Here is a 23,827-nt window from a genome sequence, read left to right as displayed (position 1 = left end):
ATACATGCATTGTCATAATAACAAGTCTTGATTTATTATTTTATTGTTAGTGTCTCATCAAAGTTGATTTGATTTAACTCGTTCTCTTCTGAATCTTATCGCGTTAGTGTCAATCCCAATCATCACCTCTGTATTTATATATATTATACAAAACAAAAAGTTTGAGAGAGCTTAAAAACTCCAAATAAGAGTTTGAAATTAGTAAGATAATATCGAGAGACGTTACTATTTATAGCGTCATTGAGCTTTTAAAGACATCAAATGAATCATAATCATAATTAAAAATATTTAAAAAGAGACGAGTAGCTAATAATTATATAAAAAAATTAAATCTAAAATCAAAGGATATGTATTAGTCCTTTCTCTCTAATACCAAAATTTATAATAATAATCGATATTATTGTATAAGCATATACATATAATTTTTAGATTTTGAAATATATAAGAAAAATTTGAAAGAATAAATATGAAATTCATTTAATTCAAAGTGATATAATATCAATTTTGTGGTGATTCAAAAGATGTATGATGGAATTATAATTATCAACAAAACCAGAAGACCGTGTAAACCGGAAAAACCCGACCGAATCGAACCGCACACATCGGTCCGGTTTTTTCTTGGTTCACAAGCGAGCAGGTCGATAGACTCCGTTTCACGGTCGTATGGCCCACAAAACGGCGAGGAGAGGAACAGGAAAGGAGGAGAAAGGGTGTGGCAATGGCGGAAGAGGGCAAGCCCGACGCCCAGCTGTTCCAGCTTCTCTCCACGCTCCTCGAAGAGGTCTCCTACTCTCTCTCTTTCTCTCTCTTCCTTGCTCTTCTTCTGGTCGTCGTGTCCCGTCTTATCCGTGATCTGATCGATATCTGTGCAAAAAGATGTTTTTTCTGTCGCTTCGGCTGCTACCGATATTTCTGTTCTTGGAGGATTTAAATCTCTGCCCTGTCCTATTGATCCTAAATTCTTCCTTCAGATTTGTTTATGTTAGTTCTTGATTTTGAGGTATGCCTGGTTGAAATTTTCGGTTTTTTTATTGTGATTTGGATCGTTGCTTATGCGGCGATGAGATACAAATACACTCAATTGCGGATCGTAATTAGGAATATTATTCCGATGTCAGGTCGATCATGAAACTAGAAATTGCAATTTGCGATTTCGAATTCCCTGTACACGGAACTTTATGCGAACAGCAGGACCACAGAATTCTTGAGGGCGAGTGCTAAATATGAATCTTAGTTGAATGTCTCCCTGTTAAAGGAGTTCACATGATCAACCTGCACGAAAGAGTATAGAACACCCAAACATTGACTCTTACAAATTTGAGAAACAAACTTAATATTGCTAAGGGTAAATGGAGACAATTGGTTCAGAATGAGAAAATCAAAAGAAAAGGGAAGCAAGAACTACATGACAGACATGTGGTCTCCTATTCCGAGATATATTGTTTCTTTTTCTTGATAATTAGCCAATTAGTTACAATGTTCTATTTCATTAAGTTACATTTTTGGGATCTTATGGCTTGTAGTTGTTGTATTATACAAGCATTCCTATCCTTAAAATCAATGTCATCTTCTCTCCAGAACACCCTTTCGGCACATCTCTCTTTATATTCCTCATCTGTTGTTCTTATTTTTCTCCTTCTTTCCTCTATTTCTGGTCCTAATTCTGCCCTACTGAAAGTAGTTATTGCGCTAGCTATTTGAAATAGAGAATTGCTTATAGTATTACCCTGCTGCAAGTTCGTAGCATTCTTTTTGTTAATTGTAACTTATATGTCAATCATCTTTATGATATCTGGCACATTGGAAACAATTGCTTATTTTTGTTGGCATCATAAATCTTGGATCATACTGTATCTAGTCATCTAAGCAACCCATAATCTAGTAAAAATGATTTTGTGTAAACTTTATTAAATCTCTTGGCTGTTGATGTGGAAAATGAATCTTCAAGTCAAGCTTGTGCTTGCCAGCCAAATCTTCAGGCATGCTTGGAATAGGATTTTATGTATGCTGATGTCTCTATCCCCAAATTCTCCAAACTTGTATGCATTACCAATATTCACCAGTGAGCACCGTTGAGCAAAGATGCAACTCTGTCTCCTTTTCAACAGAATGGTACTAGTGGGTAATTCATAAAATATGTATTCTCAATCCTGCATGGCATATTCCTTTTTCAAGCTAGACCCACAATGCAGTTTGAAGATTTTGGCATGATGTTTTGGTAGTCCTAATTTAATGTACTCAAGTTTGAGCTAATCTTAATGTGGTTATGCTACGAAGTCATGGCATGGGTTGAAGGAGACAATGAAAGTGACATTCTCCTAAATATGTCATTCAAGTAATAATGTTTTTAACATTTTGAATCTTATTTCTAAACTGTCATCTATCATTGTGTATTTTATATGTCTGCCATTTGTCCTGGAAATATTTTACTTTTTTGGGAGTCCAGACAGGATGATGCATTATGGTCGTGAATATCTTTTTGTAGTCAGTGTGTGTCACACTCCTTGACTAAAACAAACATGTGTAGGTCGAGACTTTGAGCAACCAAGAAGAAGTTGAACTCCGAGCCAAGATAGAAGCACTTGGATTAGAAGTCACCAAGGTCCCTCCTAAACCATCTAAGCATCTCGATGAGGTATTACTGCACGCCCCATGATTTTATTCGATCTATGTGTTCCCAGCTGCATTTCCCATGGTGTCTACTTGTTTGTCCAATGGTTGTAGCTTGAAATAGCTGAGGAGTTGGATAAGCTCTCGGCAAAGCTCGATGAAGTTGACCAGATGATATCCTCAGCTATGGCTGCAGATCCTCAGGTGCAGTCTCTCTTGAGCAGCACCGCTGATGTTTGGATGCCGGTCATCACCGCAAATGCCGATGAAAGGCGAGCTTTCACTGTTACAGATGGTGAGAGCAGTCATGAAGAGCAACCGGTTCTTCCCAGTCAATGAGTCTGCTATCGTATAAACCGCTTTAATTGTCCATCGTGAGCCCTAGGAATAAATTTATTTGTTGCTGGTTTATGCTATGACAATAAGCATATTTTTTTCTCTGTTTGTTGAACAAATGGCTTTGAACTTATAAATACTATCAGTTTATAGATCAAATCAATCTACTACAGCAAGGATGGATGAGGGTCAAATGTTTCTTTGTTGCAGGGTTTTTGATTTCAAACTAGTATCAGGGCATTGTTTCATAACCCATTTAGATACAAGTGATGGGATTAAATCAAATGGAAAAAACCTATTAGTGCACTTGCTTGTTGGATGATCAAATGACTTAACAAGCATTGGATCTAATTTGGAGCTTTATTTGACCATGTTGACCATCAACTTTGCTCTCAACTTCTCAATAATCTCCTCCAACCTACATCCATATGAGGTGAGAGGTACTAATAGATGGATTATGTACTGCATGTATGTTTGGTACTTGTAATTGCAACCAAGTCCTACAAAAAACAACTCAGTCAGCCCATTCATGAACAGAATTACGCTCATATATTTTGACAGCATAATCTCTCAATATAACAACATAACAAGTCGTAATGTCCCAACTACTTATTAAGCTCTGATTTAACAGTATAATCTCTCAATGCAACAAATTCGAGAAGTGTCATCTACTTTGGATTGCATGCATCACTTCTCGTATCACCTAAACACAGAGATCCTCATCATTCTTCATGTAATGAATGATTCACTTAATCGCCTAAACACACAGTATAAAGGGAACAAAAACTGCTCATCATTCTATGAATGCAAAGCCTGCAACCTGCAAGTGATTTTTATTGGGTTTGCAGTCACGGCTCTGAGAGGTTTATGAACGAGTACTCGTCGTTCTCTTTGCTGTCTCCTAACGCCTGTGGCTTCTTTTGTTCAGCTGATCCAGTGAGCAGGTCAGTGGAAGCTGCAAAGGTTGGGTTGGGGGTGGCAGTGACCGCTGGTGCCGATAGCACCTCAGGAGTAGCATACTGTAAGCCTTGGTCGGAGAGGTGCCGCCGCCGAGAAGGCGATGGCGATATGCCGGTGGCCTTGAAGTGAGGAATTGGGTGCACCGTGGTTGCCTTGGGGCTTCCCTTGGGACTGGTGTTTGGGGACCGGGATGGGGAGTTTCCAGAGCCCTTTGGGTTCTTCTTCTTCACAGCCTGGTGCCATTTCTTGAGAGCTTTCGATGTTTGTTCGTCGAAGATGGACCTCTTCATGTGCGAACCCATCTGACGCAAGTGAAGAGAACAAAACATAGATCATTGATCAATCATGAATGATTGAAACCAAGGTCTGCCAAATCGGATCGTACCGCCCGGTATGGGCGGTACGTATCGGTCTGACAGGTCAGCGGTACGCGGATCGCCCCATACCGGTCCGCAAGTACTGTAACAGTGCTACAGTGCTCGGTAGACCATATCGTACCGGTACCGAGCCTGGGTCGAAACGTCGGTACGGTACGATACGACAGACTCTGATTGAAACTATAGAGAAGATACGGACAGTTTTATGCAAAATTCACACTCAAAAGAAAATGCTAGATCGGTTCTGATACCGATTAAGAAAATACTAGATCAATTCTGATATCGATTATCACGACGAGAGCTAATGAGATAACTGATCTATTAATCTCGTTAAATTTAAACTACCTAAGTTAAATTTGATAATAGTATACTAAATCAAACTGTCAGGTCTTAGTCTACTTCGGATGTGGACTAAATCGGGATTCCTACAGTATGATTAACAAAAATATATTGAGTGTAATATTAATTTTCCTCCGAAAATGTATTGATTACTATATTCTTAAATTAGGTTCAGTCTTGGCACATGATAACTATGCATCTACAACCTACCTGGAAGCCTGAAATGAAAACAAGGTGAGGAAAACTTGCCTGAGATACAAGTGCATATAGGGGAAGTGTAATGTAGCTACACAGAACTTGGACTGCAACCCTGCAAAAACGCCAACAGGAAACAAATATAAGCCCACAAATCTCCTGAATGTGATCCAGCTCTAGCATCATCTAAATCTTCCTTGGTCTTAAGTTGATAACAGTTCGTATATATGAGATTATATACCAGCTTGCTTTCGAGGCCAAATGCCAAAAGTAATTAGTTTCACAGGTTTTCATCTGGAAAATGAACTTAGATAAAGCTGGAAAGAAAGTAGATAAACTAGGGCAATGTACATGTTGATATTTTATACTAGCAGACAGAGATCTACTGTTGTGATTGATAGTGATGTAATAATAACACAAGCATTTTGCATTAGACAAACAGGACTTCTGTATATTCTTCTGAAACTGCAATACAACAAAATCAAATACTGAATTCTAGCCAGCATTCGACCTTAGAAATAGAAAAATGCAACAAAACTCACCCAAAGCAGATTCTGGCAATCATGAGCTTAGAATTATCTTGGAAGCAAGAGTGCAAGCCAAACTCATACTAAAAAAAAAAAAGAGAAAAACAGTTTTGTAAAGAGATAAGTACAGAATCATGAGGCAAAACAAAAAAAAAAAAAGAAGTGGAGAGAGAGAGAAGGCCTAACCCATATCCATATAAGATATATCAGTTGAAAAGCATTCTGCAAGAAATATAAAAGAACATTTCAGATAATTTGCAATACACTAATATAATCACATCCATAGGTAGCAGTATGCCCATCAATGAAAAAGGAAAAAAGGAAAGAAAAAAAAAAAAAAAACAGAACATGCAAGAATTATAGTGTTGATGGTGAAGCCCAGAAACCAAGTTCTATAAAGTGGGTCTATGATATTGAACAAGATCTAATCAATCTGGCAGAGTTCCAATTTTAAATTTTGAAAAAAAGGATATAAGCATTTGTATGTACCTATGAACTAAATTGTTGAATTTTTGTAGAGGGACTTAAATTGTATTTCCCTTTGAAATCTTCCCTATAACCCTACAAAAATTAGGAAATTCATACATATACTGCAGAACTCTAGATTTGTCAAATAAAATCCTTATTGCATCTTCCATATTTTGATATCAAGTAAATCATGATTAAAATATTTGGGTTAGTTTAAGCCACGAGTCAAACGACTCTTTAACTATAACTATAAATGATCAATTTGAAGGTGTTAGGCATGGTTTGCCTGGTCCATACTGATGTATCAACTGACTGGTCCATCGGTATGATATGTATCGATCTACCAACACATGATATGGTGAGATTTATTGACAGATCAATATATACCACCCAAATCGAGCGATACAACGCGATGCGACGAACCTCGGTGTTAGTTAATGTTGTTATTGGTAAAAGAAAAAATATACAGGAAAATTTGATGCTATTAGTAACTACCATCGTCCAAGATTTTTGGAGTTAAAATATTGATAATTATCTCAGGAAAAGTGGTATGACAATGAGTGACAAAATATTTAGAGGGGTGAAATTAATGTTGGTAATTGTCGCTAATGACCATCAAAATGAAAGCAAAAGAATTTGTGAAGAGGGATGATAAGAATAACTAATAAGTGGCCAGTTGCTAATTATGGGTTATAGGAAATGGAACGAGAGAAAGCAAGAGACTGAGGAGAAAAGATGAAGAGGGGAAAGGGTGGTTTCCACCAGCAATCACCAAAGGCTATATATCCTATATATCCAGACCACTTTAATTTTGTTGGTGCAATCACTACAGTTCTTTAAAGTTTTCATATAAGAAATATATATTTTATGTTGAGATTACCATCAGTATATGATAGTATAAGGTGTTCAGGACTAAATTCCATAATTTTATGGATATATACAGGTGTTACGTCAGATCATAACTGTTGTATGTATGTATATATATATATATATATATATATATATATATATACACGCATATTTTAAGAACTATCATGAACAGAAACATAATTTGAAAGATCAACCAAGAAGTGGATTCTTTTGCATCTATTGATCACTATTCATAGATATAAAAAGGAAAATGTACCTGAAACAATGTAAAATGGATGAGAAACAGAATGAATTGAGGACGACCGAACCAGAAATGATGGTCGCTAAGCTGTACAAGAGGAATTCCCTGGATCACCGCATGTCTCTCTTTGATCTCGAGAGCCATCCGAGTGATGATAGCTTGCAACTTCGTTCCAACAGCCAAGATTGTCTGCAAAAGTAATTGTTTCATCAGGCTGAACAGAGAAAATGGCCAGTATAGCACCGTTGTGCTATATGTAGCTTACAATAAGAGGAATGACGGATATCCAGAATAATAAAAGCCCTCCTGGAAGCAGAAGAAGTTACTGTCAATTATGGCAATGTAACTGGTCATCCAAAGATAACCCAAAAACAATATGGAACAGATTAATAGGTGTTTCGGAATAACGAACCTTTCACATTAACTAGCAAGAAAAGCACTGCTGAAGCCCATAAGATAGGACTGATCAACCACAAAACGAAATGAGTCAAAAGTTTCCAGGCTAGAATGAGCAAAATTAAGAATTGAAATGAGAACAGTAAGAGGTGCATTTGTACAATTAAGCACATTGTTGATTAGTCCATAACAGTACATAATTGTACAAATTTCAAGAAAAGTGCATGCTAAAAACAACAAAGTTTCATTATCTGCAACAAAATAGCATCGTATTCATTGAAAAGCTGGTTTCTGTTGAGTTTTAACTGTGAGTGGTTTCATCAAGATGGTATTTCTAGATATCTCACGTAGTTGATGTTCTTTATTTACATCAAGTGTTAACAAACATAATTAATGGTTGCCAAAGTGATTTATTAGTAGGTGTGATAATGTCAGAAATCTGGATGTCTATAACCAAGGTCAGAAAAGATATGGAGTTGTTATGTAGGAACCAAGGTCTGCCATACCGGATTGTACCGTCCAGTACGGGCGGTACGTACCGGTCCGACAGGCCAGCGGTACGCGGACTGTCCTGTACCGGTCCGTACTATAGCAGTAGCACTGAAGCAGTACACTGTAGCACTGTAGTAGTGCTACAGTACTCGATACACTTGAGTGTACCGTTCGGTACACCTGGGTATACCGAGCGGTATACAGTACCGTATCGGTACCGAGCCCGGGTCGAAACGTCGGTACGGTACGATACGACAGACCTTAGTAGGAATAGACAACATATACCTTGTCTTAGGAATCTGACACACACATGTATCTGTAAGTTATAAGTGGTATAAAGTGATAATTCCAGAGAAAGAAGACCTACAAATATGTAATAGTGATTACAGTAGGAAAAATAAAAAGTACCAGTGACTTGTGGTCACTTACAATCCCAATGACAAGTCCAATTACCATCGTATTCGCTGGCATTTCCTTTTTCTATTCATCACACACCTCATGTGGATCTAGCTTTCAACAGCAGCAGAACATGTAGTGTTATTCATGTTAATGGACAAATATTATTCTCATTATGTTTATTTCATAATTTTCATTGCCTATATCATATCAAATACAGAAGTCCTATACTTAGTTTCCTTCATACTAAGACCATGTGATAAATCAAATATTCAATCAAAGCAGAATACCTTGAGGGCTACCATTTTGCTTATGATTTCTTAGCAGTTTTCACTCAGAAAAGAAAATATTCCATACTGATTGACTTGTGATAATGCAAGTAATGCTTGAGCTAAGAAATTCAAAAAAGAGTCCCTATGATATCTTAGAATAGTTGGTGGAAGTCATCAAGGAATGCCTAAAATTTTGATCTGATGTCAATATCAGTTAGCAACTGAACATGTATGACACCTGCATAGACTGACATACTGACTCTTGGCAAGGGTAAGGAGGAGAAGAGGAGGAACTGGAAGAGGAGGTGGGGGAGGAGGACCGGCAGACTAATTGTGATTCATGCCAAAACTTAATTCATTGCATCAAAACAGCAAAACACAATAATGAGCCAGTTTAATAAGTTGACAATAGGCATATAATTTAGAGATGCTTCGTGATTTATTACATACCTGATCCCCACAACAACCTTAAAGTCATCCTCCAGTGACCTTTCAATGTATTTTTGGAAATCAAATTTACTACCAGGAGCTAGATGAACCTGTAGAAATTGACATAAACAATGAAATAAACAAGAATTAAATTTGAAAGTTGATGCTTCTACCATGAAAACTCACAGTGATGAAGCCATGTCGCATGGCCAAATAATCAGCTTTTCCAACAGAGATAAAAAATTGACGAAAAAAGCTAACCTGCAAAAGCAGCATTATCAGAAGGAGCACCATCTCCATAACAAAGATAACACACTTAATAAATACATGACATTTTCAGTAGGAAAACAAATAAATAGAAAATTTTAGCATATTTGCAAGTTCAATCAAACTAATAGAAGTTTGAAATCATTGAGCAAGTTGTGTTATCTTGAGATTAAACAGGTTGAACACATTGTTTTATGTTAGAATGTGGTTACACGTGTAAATTATCAAGCAAGTTTAATTACAAGCTAAAAAGTGAATTTAACAAACCCATCTGTAAGATTATCTTACCATGTAGAATGAGATTGGGATTCTGTTCCAGAAACTTGTATGTTGTCTCACAAAAGATGTCTCATGTGAAAACCTAAATCTTGAGGGATCTGTACCATTTGAATGCAACAAAACTCATTTTTATTTAAATGAATAAATGGAAAGAGCAGTTGGTGAAGAAGGTAGAATTGCCGTGTTTAAAAGAATAAAAACCATGCCCCACCAGAACTGTCAAAATACAAATCTCACCTAGTCAACTAATTTGACAGATACATGAAACCTGGCTACAGACAAGTCTCATGTTTGAACACTGTGTGATTATCTCAACTTGGATGGAACAAATACACCAATAAGAAAGGAAAACAAAATGTTCAACACAAAGAAATCTGCCTCTACAATGGGACATTTTACTATTTTGTTGCTGATATGATCTATATTTGTGTTTTGAGCATAAACAAGCATGTCAAGCAGTACTGCTCAGAGAATTTAGAGATCACTGCTAATCATGGAAATACATGTGTTGAATCTTGCATCAGAGGTGCAAAAAAAATAGTCAACCATTTTTAGTGATACATCATCAACTAGATCAAGAATTTATATATTGTTTTAAAGCTGATTTTATTAACATACTGGACCAGTATGGTACTAGTATATAAATTGGTATATTGACTTGTACCATCCAGTATCATTGTACAAAAAATAAGAAAATAAAAATGAACTGATATATTTTCGTATTGAGCTTTCTATTTTGACATTTAGCAATTAACTGATAATAAATTTCCAAAAAACTGAATTGTAAGTCTATTGCACAGAAAAAATAATTTGAATTTTAAATACCATTTGAGAATTCATAATCTAAAGATAAAGTCTCCTTTTCCCACTCCTTCCACCCATGAATCTGCATGAAATAAATTCTTTGAGAAAAATAAGTTCAATATACTTCCTTTTACTGATGCAGGAAATTATTTGAAGATTACAAAGACAAGAATCAGTAGAAATTCAAGTAACTACTCACCTTTGCTCTTCCAAAAGCCATTGTAAGAGCACTATAGAAAACATGAAAGATGGCCAAGAAAAATATGAATATGTGCAACTGATGTAGGCCATGTAATGAAATCAGTGGTACCTTCCCCTGCTCAGAAAGAATAGTGAATCCAGAAAGTACTATAAAAATTAACTATGTTGAAAAAGGGAATAATAAGTGAAACAAGGTCTAGTTCTAAAGAATTTTAGATCACATGTAAGCAACTGAAGTACAAAGCCGCTAGAAAATTTTTGACAAATCAGGAAATGTTGATAAATTTGCATGCTGCAACTCTTCCAGTTGGTAGGTTAACAACAACATTTAAGTACAGAATGATCAAATCCTGTTAAAGATACCTAAAAATTCTGTTATCTTCATGACTTTTACATTCTTCCTAGTTCCTACCATTAGCCCCACATCAACTACCATGACATCCAGCTTTGATGTCTGATGATGGTATAAACTATAAACTATAAACTGAAATCAGCAATAAAATGGATTGTAATACTATTAGTTCCAAATTGAAAGTGAAAGAATATTTTAGTTGGTTTATATGACTAAAATAGATCTAATATTTCTAGTTTGAGCATAAGCATCTTGGGCCAGTGGTTCAAGTCTATCAAATTAATAGATCAGTTATCTCATTAGATTGGATCATGACAAATGAAATCGGAATGGATTTAGTATTAAGCATGGTGAAGGAGAAAGGGCTACCTATAAATAGAGTTGAAAGCACATCACCACCACACTAATGCTTGATTCCAAGGCTTTCCATGATACCAAAGCTCACTACAATACCAAGGCTCTCTATTGAAATGGATATGGTTCTGAGAGCAATAATTAAGTGCTCATACGTCAAATCAGAATGGACTTAGTATTAGACATGCTGAAGGAGAAAGGGCTACCTATAAATAGAGTTGAAAGCACATCCCCACCATACTAATGGTTGATTTCAAGGCTTTCCATGATACCAAAGCACACTACAATACCAAGGCTCTCCCTATATTGAAATGGATATGGTTCTGGGACCAATAATTAGGTGCTTATATGTCAGATGTACTATTACTTTCAGAAAAGGCCTTATTTACCATGTTGATTATCAACTAACATCCTCAGATTCATGCTATTCGGACAACAAAATCATCCTATGAGCAATGAAAGCACTCTGGACTCATAATGAAAAACCAAATATGCTTCAAATTGTAGGCCCAAATCACAAAATTTACTTACTTTGGAACAATGAGGATTTCCTGAAGACTCTACTAAAATTCTATGCTTTAAACTGATTCCGTCTGGCGTGCCCCATAAAAGCCTCCTATGGTGAGTTTCACCCTCTTCAGTTTCCACCTCCTTCAGACATGGCAACATGGTATCTGCAGCTTCCTCAGGTATGCAGATTTGGACAATATAGTTCTGTCCAAATGTCAGCAGTAAGGATATAAACCCAAGAATCATCAACTCTGCAAAATCCACCACGAGTCAATGGTGGTTACTTCAATATCAAATCTACAGTCCCTTCTAATTGCAACATAACATTCATACATTACTTTGACAGGGATGTCAAGTCACAAGGAGATTAAAAGATATGAATCTTTCACAAAAGGCAAATCTTTCCAAAAATATTATGTTTATGCAAATTGGGCTTTTCTAGTTACTGTTATAATTGGTTCTGTTTGTTACGAAATATGAGTTATATTAAGTTTTGGAATTTCTTTTCAAAAGCCAGTGTTCTTTCACTGAAACTAACTGCAGAGAAATCAGTGTATAAAGGACTGATAAGTAGACAATAATTCATCTCATATTTTTCCTGTTCTAGTGATTGATAGACTGAACCAATAGTTGAAATTAGCTGTCCAGATGACTTATGTGGAACAATGCTTGAAAAAGGGTTTAGAAAGCTACACTAGCAGATGATACAAATTTTTTATATTGTCATTTTAACGTATCATGGCCCAACCAAACTTCAACTAGTCTGGACTCAAGTCCTTATAGCCCGGGCAACTTTGTCTCGAACTGGTATGCACAGCCCAATATGGATGAAACCACCGAAACAGGATCCTTAGCTTAGAACTAAAGATACCTACTTTTGTTATGAGTACTAATGCAGCTACAAATGAAGATTTATATGAGCTTTTGAATCTGATTCAGGATGTAAATGTGGATAAGAGAACTATAAAACATATATGCATATGGAGATAGGATTACTTTGGTACATACTTTTTTTTATCTATGTACAGCATCCTAGAATTTGGACAATGGTGACCAAGTTGTATGCTTCGTAACTGGTCAAGTTCCACTTCAGAACTAAGAACTTTTGGTTGGTCATCAATAAATAATAAGATATTGACTAAAGGTGATTCAGCGAAGAGAAAACGGAACAGGGATGACTTGTGCAGCACTTGTGCTAAAAAAAACTGCTATCATCCACCCCTTTATTCTCCTTTGGTGAAGAAACTGCAGAAGTAGAGAAAGGCCTGTTTCTGTCAAACCTTAATGGAGATATTGGACAGAGGAAACATTCAAGCAGAGGAGATAATTAATAGGGATCTGCTGTACGTAGCTTCCATCTGATTGTGGAAAGAAGAGAGAAAAGATAAATAAGAGACTTTAAACAGTAAACCTCAGTATATTTATTTCAGTCTTAACTTCTGGTTAGATGCAGCTTCAGCAAAGAAGACAGAAGATTCTAAAATTAGCGGTTAATAGTATTTATTTTACTAAGTGTAGATGAGTTTCTCCAAAGGAAAACTATGAAGTGAAGATTAGACTGGATCTTTTGCATTCTATTTTTCAGTTTTAGGTTCATATAATTAGGAAGAGAATGAAACTAGGTTCTTACCAGCTTTAATCTTCTCAAGAGCTTCGAACATGGCCTTCCTGTGCCTCTCTGCGAACCACTGTCAACAAAGATGATGTCAAAAGCAAACTTCACAGGCATGCTGAACTGAAGAAGATAAAACTTCACTACATTGGTTTATGCTAGTGCTAAATGATGATATAAACCATGCTGTTCTCCACTTAAGCTCTAAAAATATATGATGATGGAGCATTCAAGTAGTAAATTCACTTAGGGAGACACTAATATACAGAATAAACCTAGCATAGAAAAAAGGCAGTAGGCAGGTCTAAAAATCAGAAAAACAATGCAAAAGACACTATGTTATCACAATATGAGAGAAGACAGTATCTTTTTTATCCTTACCTCTCAATTCAACAAACACAATTACATGAAATTCGTGTAGTTTTTCTTTGCAAACAATTCGTCATATAAATAAATGCACAACAAGAATAGGACCAAAAATTGTGGGTAAAGGAAATATCTTTGATTTGTGCATATAATCTTCCATCTAAAAGAAATTAAATAGATAGAAAAGAGAAATGAACATGAATTAGTTACAAAAATAATCTATAAACTCGTTCCGATATGGCCTTATATGAGACAAAATTAGAACAATGGAAACCCCAAACGGGAAAGCTCAAGATAAATGCGATAGATTATGAAACAAAATTAATTGAAGATAACATCTTTTTTATGATTTAGGTCCTAAAAAACAATATGTTAATATTAGAAAAAGAAAAGGCAGAAAATAAACACGCACTTAAAAGAAAAGGGTACGAAGCTGGATCGGGTTACCTCTCCGAGGTGGTGCAGGCCCTTCTCCAACAAAATGGAGATCAAGATGATGACGGCACAGACGGAGGCCACCGCCCACGTCGGCGTCTGGTCGAGCTCTCTCGAGTGTCCACCGCTACCGCCTTCGGCCATTGCCAATCTCCTACACGATACAAAACTCTGACCTTTCTCCAAGGATCAAGAAGACAATGAAAATGAATAACGGGAAAACAGAGAGAGAGAGAGAGAGAGAGAGAGAGGGATGAGGGAGAGGCAGAAGGGGAAATTGCCCGAAGAAGAGATGGTGGGAACCACAAGATCTAGCAACGGTAAAAGGCAAGTAACATAATTAATACCGTACTGCGGCCACCCGTCTCCTCTACCTTATTGTTGATTGGTCAATTTGATGACCGCTCGGTTAGAGCACTACAATCTGACTGCAATAATCCTCGTGGGCCCCACAGAGCGGAGTTTCCACGTAAGACGAGAACGCCGCTGGGTCCCAACAAACCGCCCCGGTATTTACTCTGTTACCTATTCCTTTCTTATTTGTCAGCTTAAACAAATCCAATTTGGGTTTAATCCAAATGCTTGAATAATTATTAAATTTAGAAAATTAGTAGGATGATAAATTCATATATAAGTTTTGATTCCTAGTACCAATTATTTCAACAAAGTAAGTCTATTTCATTTCCCAAAGCTCATCAAACTAGATCATCATAAGATGATTATAATGATTGCCATATAATTGTTCAAAAATAGTACATCAATGGTAATAAATCATAATATCTCAATTATTTGAGATCAACTATATCTATTCTTATCATTACTGAGATCTGTACAAAGCAATTTCCTTGCTAGAAATTAAAAAAAAAATTAGATTTTTATTTGTAATATAATAAAAAGAACATGTATCTATATGAGCCCTTACCAATACAACATTGTACATGAAATTATGAATCTTGATTCCAACTTATTTCAGGAGGAAAGAAAAACTTTAAATTGAGTAATCATATATGAAACTAACATATTGGATTAAATGCAATAAAGAGCAAACATCTGATGCAAAAATTGTAGCTGATATTGACAATTGAATAGAAGGTCTGCACTTGAGAGCTCATGCATCCTCATGTCAATGTTACATTAGACCTATCATCATCTTCTATGGGTAGGAAGGTAATGGGACAATGGATATTTCATACGCAAAACTTCATCAAGGGGAAATGTGATCTGCATAGTTACAAGTATGATACTGTGAGCCAACACTTGTATGGTAATAGTATTTTGAAACTCTCAGCTTGCAGAGTAGTAAGCATAAATCAATCATAACTTTCAATGTCAACATTGACATTGTTGGTTGGCTTCTCCATCTGTCCTCTCTTGGATCTGTTCTTGGCATCTTCTACCTTGTCATCAGCAAAGGAGAGGAACTTCTGAAGCCTGTGACCAGATCGAGGCATTTGCTGGTCGCTGGAAGGGTCTTGGTCATCTGGTGGAGGAAGCTGGACAAATTGGCGTATCATGACGATGAAGTATATGAGGAGAGCCAAGAAGCACGACATTCCACATATGAGAAACAAGCCCCAGAAACTGCTAAGATGAAGCCGTTCTGAGTCGATTTCATCGGTTTCAGAGATGCAAGCAGCCCTTGTGAACCATTTGTCATGGATCCTCTGGAGATCTCCATTCTCGGATAAAGTCAGTATTGCGGTTGACACGTCAACAGCTAAAGGAGAGTCCCTCGGAAAGACCTAAATTGGAAATGGTTGGTTTGTCAAGAAACAAAGTGGTCGATGCTAAAGCTGCATGCATGAAAAAAAGAACTAGCTGCTTATTATACTTTGGACATGACATAGTGAAACTAACTGTAACATCCAAATATTAAGAGAAAATTTGGTTAAATAGACAACAGATTTATGTTACCTTGGTGGCTTAGTACAACAATCTAGAATGGACAATCATCAATATGATCAACACAATGCACTTTGCTCCTTGTTATCTAAGCATCATCACTGCAGCCGGCTTTTACAACAGATTATTATTCATCACATTTAGTTGTCCTTTTCTTTGATGTTTCCTTAAAAATCTTATCAATCCATAGTTGCATAACACTAAATAGAGCTAGCTTATCTATCATAAGCCTGATCAGTGAGTTGATGGTTTATGAATCTTATGGTAACATGCAAGGGATCAGCAGCTGTGTAGATGTGTGTTTGTGCAACTCTAGATCAGGAGACTTAACATTTTCAAAAAAATAATTCAGCACAATGTATGTAAACACAGACAAGTCAATCAAAAACTGCAGTTTATAAAGCACATTTACAATGATAGAAGTTTCTACTTTAGAAATTAAAATATCTGGATAAATAACCACCACATACAGAGAGTGAAAACTATGAACTCTGCACATGCTGGTTAAATGAACTTCGATCATCACGGCTCTTTATCTACTTTACCTCACACATTACCACTCAATCCTCTCACTGAAGCCTAAGTGTACTTTTCCATTGATCTCATGCACTGTTCCTGTTCCTGTATCAAATTAGCCAAAGTAGGATGCCAAGCCTCTCAGTCTTCGCCAGGTCTCTTGGAAGATGGTACTTGTGATTTATCTATATACTCAAACTCTAACATACAGCCATCACATATCTCTTGGAGTAGCAACGATGTAGAACAAGGTAGAGAAATAGAGAGAGAGTAAAAGAGAAGTGAGATTAGAGATTAAAGAGGAGAGAAAGAGGAATGAGATTAGAGATTAGAGAGGAAAGAAAGAGAGGAGTCAGATTAGAGATTAGAGAAGGAGAGAAAGAGACTAGAAGAGAGATGATGCAATTCTTTTTCATTCAAATATGAAGTCATCCATTGACAAGCTCCACTATATATGGGTGTTTAGGAGTCTTAGTATAATCAATAAAGACAACGATTCCTAAGAGTAATCTCCTAGGGAATTAACATGCCTTTTAAAAATCCAAAATGTGATTTCTATGATATCTAAAGAAAAAATAAGTGCACTTAATATCAAAGGAGCCCATAGAAAGACCAAAAAACTCAATTTTCAACACAACTCTTAGAATTTCTAAGCCAACTAATTGATGACTTTTTTGTTGATTTCTTTGCCTAAAATATATATTTTTTAAATCCTTTGTAAGAGATGGTTATCCATCATTCTTTCCCGATGGAAAATAACTCGACCTCGGAGAGCGATTTGCAAGGTACTGGTCTAATAAGTCTGGTGCAAAGTCACAAAATTCCTCTAAAGTAATTCAAGTGGCATCGGAAGTTGGACAATCATGTCACTTGACAAGACAGTGCTAAGTAATGCTAGTAGCAAACATAATAAGGCGATCATCAAGAATGGCCTCTACATCTTCCTTATGTTGTGTGAGAATCGGTGTTTTGGGGGAATTGTCACATGCAGGAACATTGGTAAACAAAGGAGGCTCAAAAGTACCATGTTATGGAGTTAAATCCTCCACATTGAAAACTGGATTAATAATTAAGTCCAAAGGCAAATCGAGCATATATGCATTAGATCCCAGTTTTTAGATAATGGGGAAAGGACCAATGGCTGGCGCATGCAACTTTTCGAATGAGTTTTTAGGAAATCTCTCAGGGCGAACGTGAACCAAGATAATTGCCAACTTGAAACTCTAGGCGTCTATAATGTACACTAGTAGCAAGTTTGTAAGTTCAAGACTCTCGGCATCAATTATTCCATACCACTCAAAGTAGTCTTTCATGCTATTTAACCAATCAACAAACACATTTGGGTCAAACATACCATTAAAGTCTTGCATATCCACTTTGACTCTTCTAGCCATTTCCCCCAGATTATCAACAGACCGAACTTATTGGTTTATTACTCGAGTTTGTTGATTTGTAGTAGGTTTTAGGAATTCATCGTTGAGGTTAAAAGCTTAGTCATTAGGAATTGTTAGAGCATGATTATGAATAGTTGCCCTATGGGTGAACCTAGGATTTGTTTGAACGAAGCCTTAGTATAATCAATAAAGGTAATGATTCCCAAGAGTAATCTCTTAGGGAGTTAGTGTGCCTTTTAGAAATCCAAAATGTAACTTCTTTGATACCTAAATAGTAAATAAGTACACTTAATACAAAAAGAGTCCCTAGAAAGGCCAAAGGGACTTTCAAATTTTCAACACAACTCGTAAAATTTCTAAGCCAACAAACTTGTGACCTTTTATTGATTTCTTTGTCTAGAATAAATGTTTTCTTTTTAAATCCTTTATAAAGTTAGATGGTTCTGCATCAAGCAACCCTCAAGGTTTCAAATATTGATAGGACTAGCATTCACCAGTCCGACCAAGTACTAATATCAAAACATATAACCCAATGCCATACATAGTCTCATTTTTATATTTTAATTATGTTATTCAATGATGCAAACTGATACGCATCAGTCTACTGTGTGACATGCTAGTACTGTACCAGTCTGATTACTAAAACTAGTATTGAACCAATAAACATTTACATTCAACACTATACCGTAGTCCTAGAGAATCTTTCCTTTTTGAGTTGGTCACTTGATCCATTGATGATTCAGTAGAATTTTCTAAAGTTGACTTGGAACATCTATATGCTATCAGTTAATAAAGTCTCATTTGCAACAAATTTAGCTCTGAATCTGACAATTGACAATAACCTAGATGTGACTAAAACGAATTTGACAAAAAATTAGCTTTGAATTCGACACTAATTTGACACTAACTAAAGATAACAACAAATTTTCATTCCCAAAAAGTACAAGTTGACACTAACCTAGATGTGAGTAAAACTTGAACTCAAAATAAGACTGCCTACATTCTTCCTGCAACAAATTTGCTATCAACAACCTATTATCCTTACAAAAACCTTCACCTAAAACAATTATTTAGTTGTGATAGCAAGAATTCTTAAGTACTTCCATTATTTGACAAAAAATACAAATATACACATTTTGGCCACAACATAATAAGGTAATATTTTTAAAACTTCCAAGATTTAGCAAATATAAGTTAGCATAGCCACTTATATGTTCATTAACAGCACACAAACTTCTGGAGTTATGAAGACACCTCTCAAGTTTTGAATTGCATATATCCTAGATAAAAATATATTTCATGATATAACACTTTTAAATTTTAACCGTAAGTGTCATCCATCAAATTTAGCTCAAGAAGACTTCTTTATACATACAAGCTCTATAACAATTTTACTTTCCAATACTCATATTCAAACTTCCTAACAAGATAATCTAAGTTGATTAATCAAACATCCTTATGATAATTGATAAAGGACATGCAGAAGCATATTGATATCAAGAAGGAATAATTTCTTTGCTCATATTTACAGAACAAGAAATCATGAATAACAAACAACGATAAAATTTTAAAATGTCAAAATAGCTTTTGAAGATACTCACGAAACCCCAGCCACTTTTGGTAAATTCCGACCCAACAATTGCAAATTTGCAATTAGTTGACAGGAAGAGCTCAACATAGGCACGCTCGTCTACAATGGCAGCAACACCCCCATTCTCAGGCCCCAGTTCAAGAGCTTCAGCATACTCTTCTGGTGATCCAAGAGCTTTAAGTCTGGATCTTGGAATGGTGAGCTCCTCAACCATATAGTTTTCAGCAAATGAACCTACTTGAAATCCAATAAGTTCATCACTAGCTATTAAGCTGTCAATTCCTTTTATAGGAGATGAGAGTTGTTGCACAGTAAGAATTGATGTCAAACTTGCAGTGTAGCTAGACTGGATAATCAGAACCACAAAAAGCCATATTATCAGCACCACACGTCCTAGAGTGCTCACAGTATTCTCTCCTGAGAGAAAGAAAAGACAAGTTTTATGATTGTCTATCTTGGGCTGGAAGAGGTATCTAAGAGAACAATCGTACTCACTATGTGCAAAAAACAAAGTTGAAAAGCTGAACCTGCAATGGACCAATAACAGATTAGAAAGGAAAGAGGAAAAATATAAAACAAAGTAGTTCAGCAAAAACATCATTCTAAATATGGTTCAAAAAAAGTCTGTTACTGATATAGCATATCTAAACTCATAAAATGGTTTGGCTTGCAAAGCTACTCTACAATTTCTTGTGCCAAATATTGATACACAATAGAAAGAAGGTAAGACCATAAGATTATCTACGCTTACCTAGATATTTTGTCGTATAGTGGTTGCAAAATTGTAGGATTTGTCTAGATATGATTTCTGGCAATGTATTGTTCAATATCTCCTCTAGTCTAACAAGGAAAGCAAGAACGTTTTGTGTAGATAAGCCAAATTTAAATGGTTGATAATTAATCAACATAGGAATCACTTTCATTCAGAAATTAAATCAAATTTTGACAATTTTTAAAGTGTAAACTCTTTTCACCATCGATAGAAAAGTGGGGCTTCTGCAAAAGTTCATTTGTTTGTCATGTTCCATTTGTGAGACATATTTTCATATAGCTTATAACTTACCAAAAAACTGTAACTATTTGTTGTCGTGGTGGACCACGAAATTCATCATTGATACGGTGCTCAAGGATCCATACAGCAGCTCCTATGACAAGAAAGGAAAGGCCTGTGACACACCACATCTCCAGAGTAAAAGGCTGCAGAAATGCCCAAGCATTTGACTTGTGTTTTCTAATAGGGGCTACTATAACAAGCCCGGACTCGATATATGGCTGTGTGAAATCAACTATCTTTGTTCGATTAGTGACAATGGCAATGTCACCGACAGCAGCATCAAATGCCTAGAAAGAGGAAAATTATAAGAATTAGTAAAATCAACACTGTCAATGAATTCCTTGTGGATATTTGTCTACAAAATTCTGGTTTTCTAGAAGATATTTTTCTATTAGACTTACCCCTGTAGCAACCATATTTGTAAGTTCAGTGTAGCTAGGATTAGCATGACCATTACCAAATGGTATCAGCTTAAAAGGAACAGCATAGGGCAGTAAGTTGACAGCAGCAGTAAACACATCAATGCAGTAACCCTTCACAGTGCCTGTAGTTGGCGATTTTGAGACAAATTCCTTATAGCTGACTCTGTCAGGGACACCGATTTTAAGCTCCTTACCATTATTAGGAAAGACCCATCCTCGAGGTTTTGTTGTTGTTTCTCCAGGCCAGATGACACTGTAGAGCCGATTACTCCCAGGGGAAACATTAAGCGGCTTTGAATAAAGGGTATCAGGGGACACAATCGACAACCCAGAATAATTGGACCAAAAACCAACAGTTCTCGACCCAGTTCCGATTACATTTATGATATCAAATGCAGGATGAACAAGATTCCCATCAGAATCAAATCTAAGCAGTCCGGTTATACCTGAAAAATTTGACTTTCGGACTTTATCCAGCAGAAGTTGTCCTCCATCAAAGATACTCATCGCCTCAAGGTGAAGAGTCCCTCCCTGTGCATCATGCAAGCTTTTATCATCAGAAAATGAAATTATTCCACCGTCATCAAAGAAGGCATCTAGTGCTTTAGCCAACATCCACACAGTGTCATAAGCATATAAGCCATATGAGTTAAGTCGGAAGTCTCCAATATTCTCATTTCTGATCAAGTTTCTCCACCTAGAAATGAAGTCTCTCTTCTTCTTTGAATCAGCTGTGTGCTGACGAAGTGTAAGAACTCCTTGCATTGTCTCCATTGTACTGGAAGCAAGGGGACCTCTCGAATCTAGCAGAGATGAAAGCCAATCTGTAGTGATCCAAACATACCCATTGGTCATCATTTCAAGATAATGTGCTATGGAAAGAATCATCGGACCATATTCTTGATTTGAATGTACAACAATAACACGAGACTCCATCAAGGCAACCTTGACTAGTAAATCTGTGACGTCACTCCTCGTGGCTCCAGGTGAAACTTGAGCTTTATATGATATCTTGCAACGCCTCTCTGCCAGTTTATCACCTAAGGCAGCCACACCATTTCTACCATGGTCATCGTCAACATAGACAGCAATCACCTGGCTCCATTGATAGTAGTCTACTATTTCAGCTATAGCAGCCATTTGAAACAGATCACTTTGCGTGGTCCGAACAAAATAGGGATACTCGAGCGCATTCAGAGTGGGGTCTGTTGCAGAAAATGACAGCAAAGGGACATGGAGCTCATTGGAAACATGAGAAATGACATGAGCGATGGTTGTACACTGCGGCCCAACTATCGCAACAGTATCAGTCTCCATAAACTGCAAAGCTGAGACACGAATGGAATGCACAACCAGTATAATTACACTATCTCACAACTCAAGAAATCACGAACAAAAAGTAGATAGAAAAGGCCGATCACCTTCCATCATGCCCAAGAACCCACTGCAGTTGGTATCTCTCATTATGATCTCCAGCCTTGTGCCCCGAAGAACAGACGGGTCAGAGTTGACATCGTCCTCCGCGGCATCAATCGCCACCTTTGCAACTCTTCCAATCGTCGAGTCGAATGTGAAAATCGCTCCGACGTGCACGACAGTGGGCCTCGAAGAGGCGTTCCGAGTCGCTCCACTGGTGCTTGAGATAAGGCAAAAGAAGAGCAGAAACAGAGCCAGCATCATGGTGATGCAATGACTCAATGCTTCTCAGAGCTGGAACACACCACAACTTCTCTGAGAAAGCAATAATAACCAAGAACAACTCAACATTCAAGATCCTTCTGCCAGACAAATACCCCACTAGACGGCCTGCGTACTACTACATCAAATCCATCGAAAGGAGCAGCACAGGGAGTCGAAGATAGATAAATCCCAAAGAATACAGAAGTCAGGAAGTTCAGGAAAACAAATCCAATCATCTCCAAGGAGATTGCTTCAACAGAACATATTATGCTGTAATACAACCTAGTCAAGTTGCTACAAGATAATGGGGCAAAGAACAATCTTGACAATGGTGAGACAGATAAGCCCATCATATTTGTGAGATACAAAACAAAGAGAAAATTTTCAATGGGCAAAGAAATATCCATCATAAAAATTCAAATTAACACCAGCATGATAAAATCTCATGGATAGGGTTTTTAAGCTCAATCAGGAAACCGAAACCACTTCACAGAAACAGTCATTCGTGGATGGAAGACATCCTCACATAACTGAGAGAGACTATCCTAACACTACAATAAACCTAAGGCAGGCGAAGAAAAGGTAGAACAGAAGTAAAAGAGCATTGCTCACCGGTTATGCTTGTGAATTGGAAAAGCTCTAGGCTCCAAATAGCCTCCTTTCGGCTCGGCACTCCGGCATCGCTGAATGCCCGAACTATAAGGAGGAAAAATGTGCCATGTTACATGAATTGGAAGTGGAGACGAGCACCTCTGCGGCACGCGGAATTGGGGCACTTTGAGGTTCCATGGAAGACAGACCAGCATATGCTGAGCCCACTCTTAGGTTGCACACTTGGCAGGTTCCTGTTGGATGCAGTAACTGCTGGAGGAGCTGCGGACACTGGTCTTACCGAGATAACAGATCGGAAGAAGAAAGTTCCTTCAAAGAAGAAGGATCAGAAGAAGAAAGGAATCAGATCCTGAAGGAGCAGCATTTCTTTTGGGATGCCACCTTTAGCTCTCCGCCTGCTGGTATCAGTACTCCCAAAGAGGGTTCTCTCTCTGTGTCGGACTTCGCGGTCATGTGGCGTCCTTCTCACTTCTTTACACACAAGCTCATGAACTCAGATGAAGAAGAACCACACAAGCTCTTGCAACCCAGCAGTCAATTACCATGATCGAATGGTCCTTCTACTCCT

General features: G+C 37.0%; 3 protein-coding genes across 5 annotated transcripts; 1 reads left to right on the top strand and 2 right to left on the bottom strand.

Moving 5' to 3' along the window:
- Positions 1 to 646: 646 nt before the first annotated feature.
- LOC103998806 (uncharacterized) lies at positions 647 to 3,105 on the top strand. The gene is made up of 3 exons (XM_009420392.3): positions 647 to 781; positions 2,528 to 2,635; positions 2,725 to 3,105. Exons 1-3 carry the CDS (start codon positions 719 to 721, stop codon positions 2,947 to 2,949), a joined length of 396 nt encoding a protein of 131 aa, XP_009418667.2. The 5' UTR covers positions 647 to 718; the 3' UTR covers positions 2,950 to 3,105.
- A 477-nt stretch (positions 3,106 to 3,582) lies between these two features.
- On the bottom strand, positions 3,583 to 14,307 carry LOC135593698 (MLO-like protein 9). Its single transcript, XM_065083928.1, has 15 exons — positions 14,101 to 14,307; positions 13,306 to 13,363; positions 11,697 to 11,926; positions 10,458 to 10,574; positions 10,280 to 10,340; positions 9,464 to 9,552; positions 9,095 to 9,169; positions 8,930 to 9,018; positions 7,336 to 7,385; positions 7,189 to 7,229; positions 6,939 to 7,112; positions 5,531 to 5,566; positions 5,360 to 5,427; positions 4,872 to 4,932; positions 3,583 to 4,208 (listed from the first exon to the last, which is right to left on the bottom strand). Exons 1-15 carry the CDS (start codon positions 14,230 to 14,232, stop codon positions 3,795 to 3,797), a joined length of 1,695 nt encoding a protein of 564 aa, XP_064940000.1. The 5' UTR covers positions 14,233 to 14,307; the 3' UTR covers positions 3,583 to 3,794.
- Positions 14,308 to 15,139: 832 nt separating this feature from the next.
- Positions 15,140 to 23,827, bottom strand: LOC135593697 (glutamate receptor 3.1-like). Of its 3 annotated transcripts, XM_065083927.1 has the most exons (7): positions 23,260 to 23,826; positions 22,389 to 22,677; positions 20,947 to 22,295; positions 20,555 to 20,832; positions 19,987 to 20,018; positions 19,502 to 19,908; positions 15,140 to 15,830 (listed from the first exon to the last, which is right to left on the bottom strand). In XM_065083927.1, the coding sequence occupies exons 2-7, from the start codon at positions 22,645 to 22,647 to the stop codon at positions 15,399 to 15,401; spliced, it is 2,757 nt and encodes a 918-aa protein (XP_064939999.1). In that variant the 5' UTR covers positions 22,648 to 22,677; positions 23,260 to 23,826; the 3' UTR covers positions 15,140 to 15,398. The 3 variants fall into 3 exon arrangements, with proteins under 3 accessions (XP_064939999.1, XP_064939998.1, XP_064939997.1); XM_065083926.1 differs by having other exon boundaries at positions 19,502 to 20,018; positions 22,389 to 22,698; positions 23,260 to 23,827; XM_065083925.1 differs by having other exon boundaries at positions 19,502 to 20,018; positions 23,260 to 23,827.

This window comes from Musa acuminata, chromosome BXJ1-9 (genome assembly GCF_036884655.1).
Source record: "Musa acuminata AAA Group cultivar baxijiao chromosome BXJ1-9, Cavendish_Baxijiao_AAA, whole genome shotgun sequence".
In the NCBI taxonomy this organism is placed as follows: domain Eukaryota; kingdom Viridiplantae; phylum Streptophyta; class Magnoliopsida; order Zingiberales; family Musaceae; genus Musa; species Musa acuminata.
This window is presented reverse-complemented; position numbering and strand designations above follow the sequence as displayed.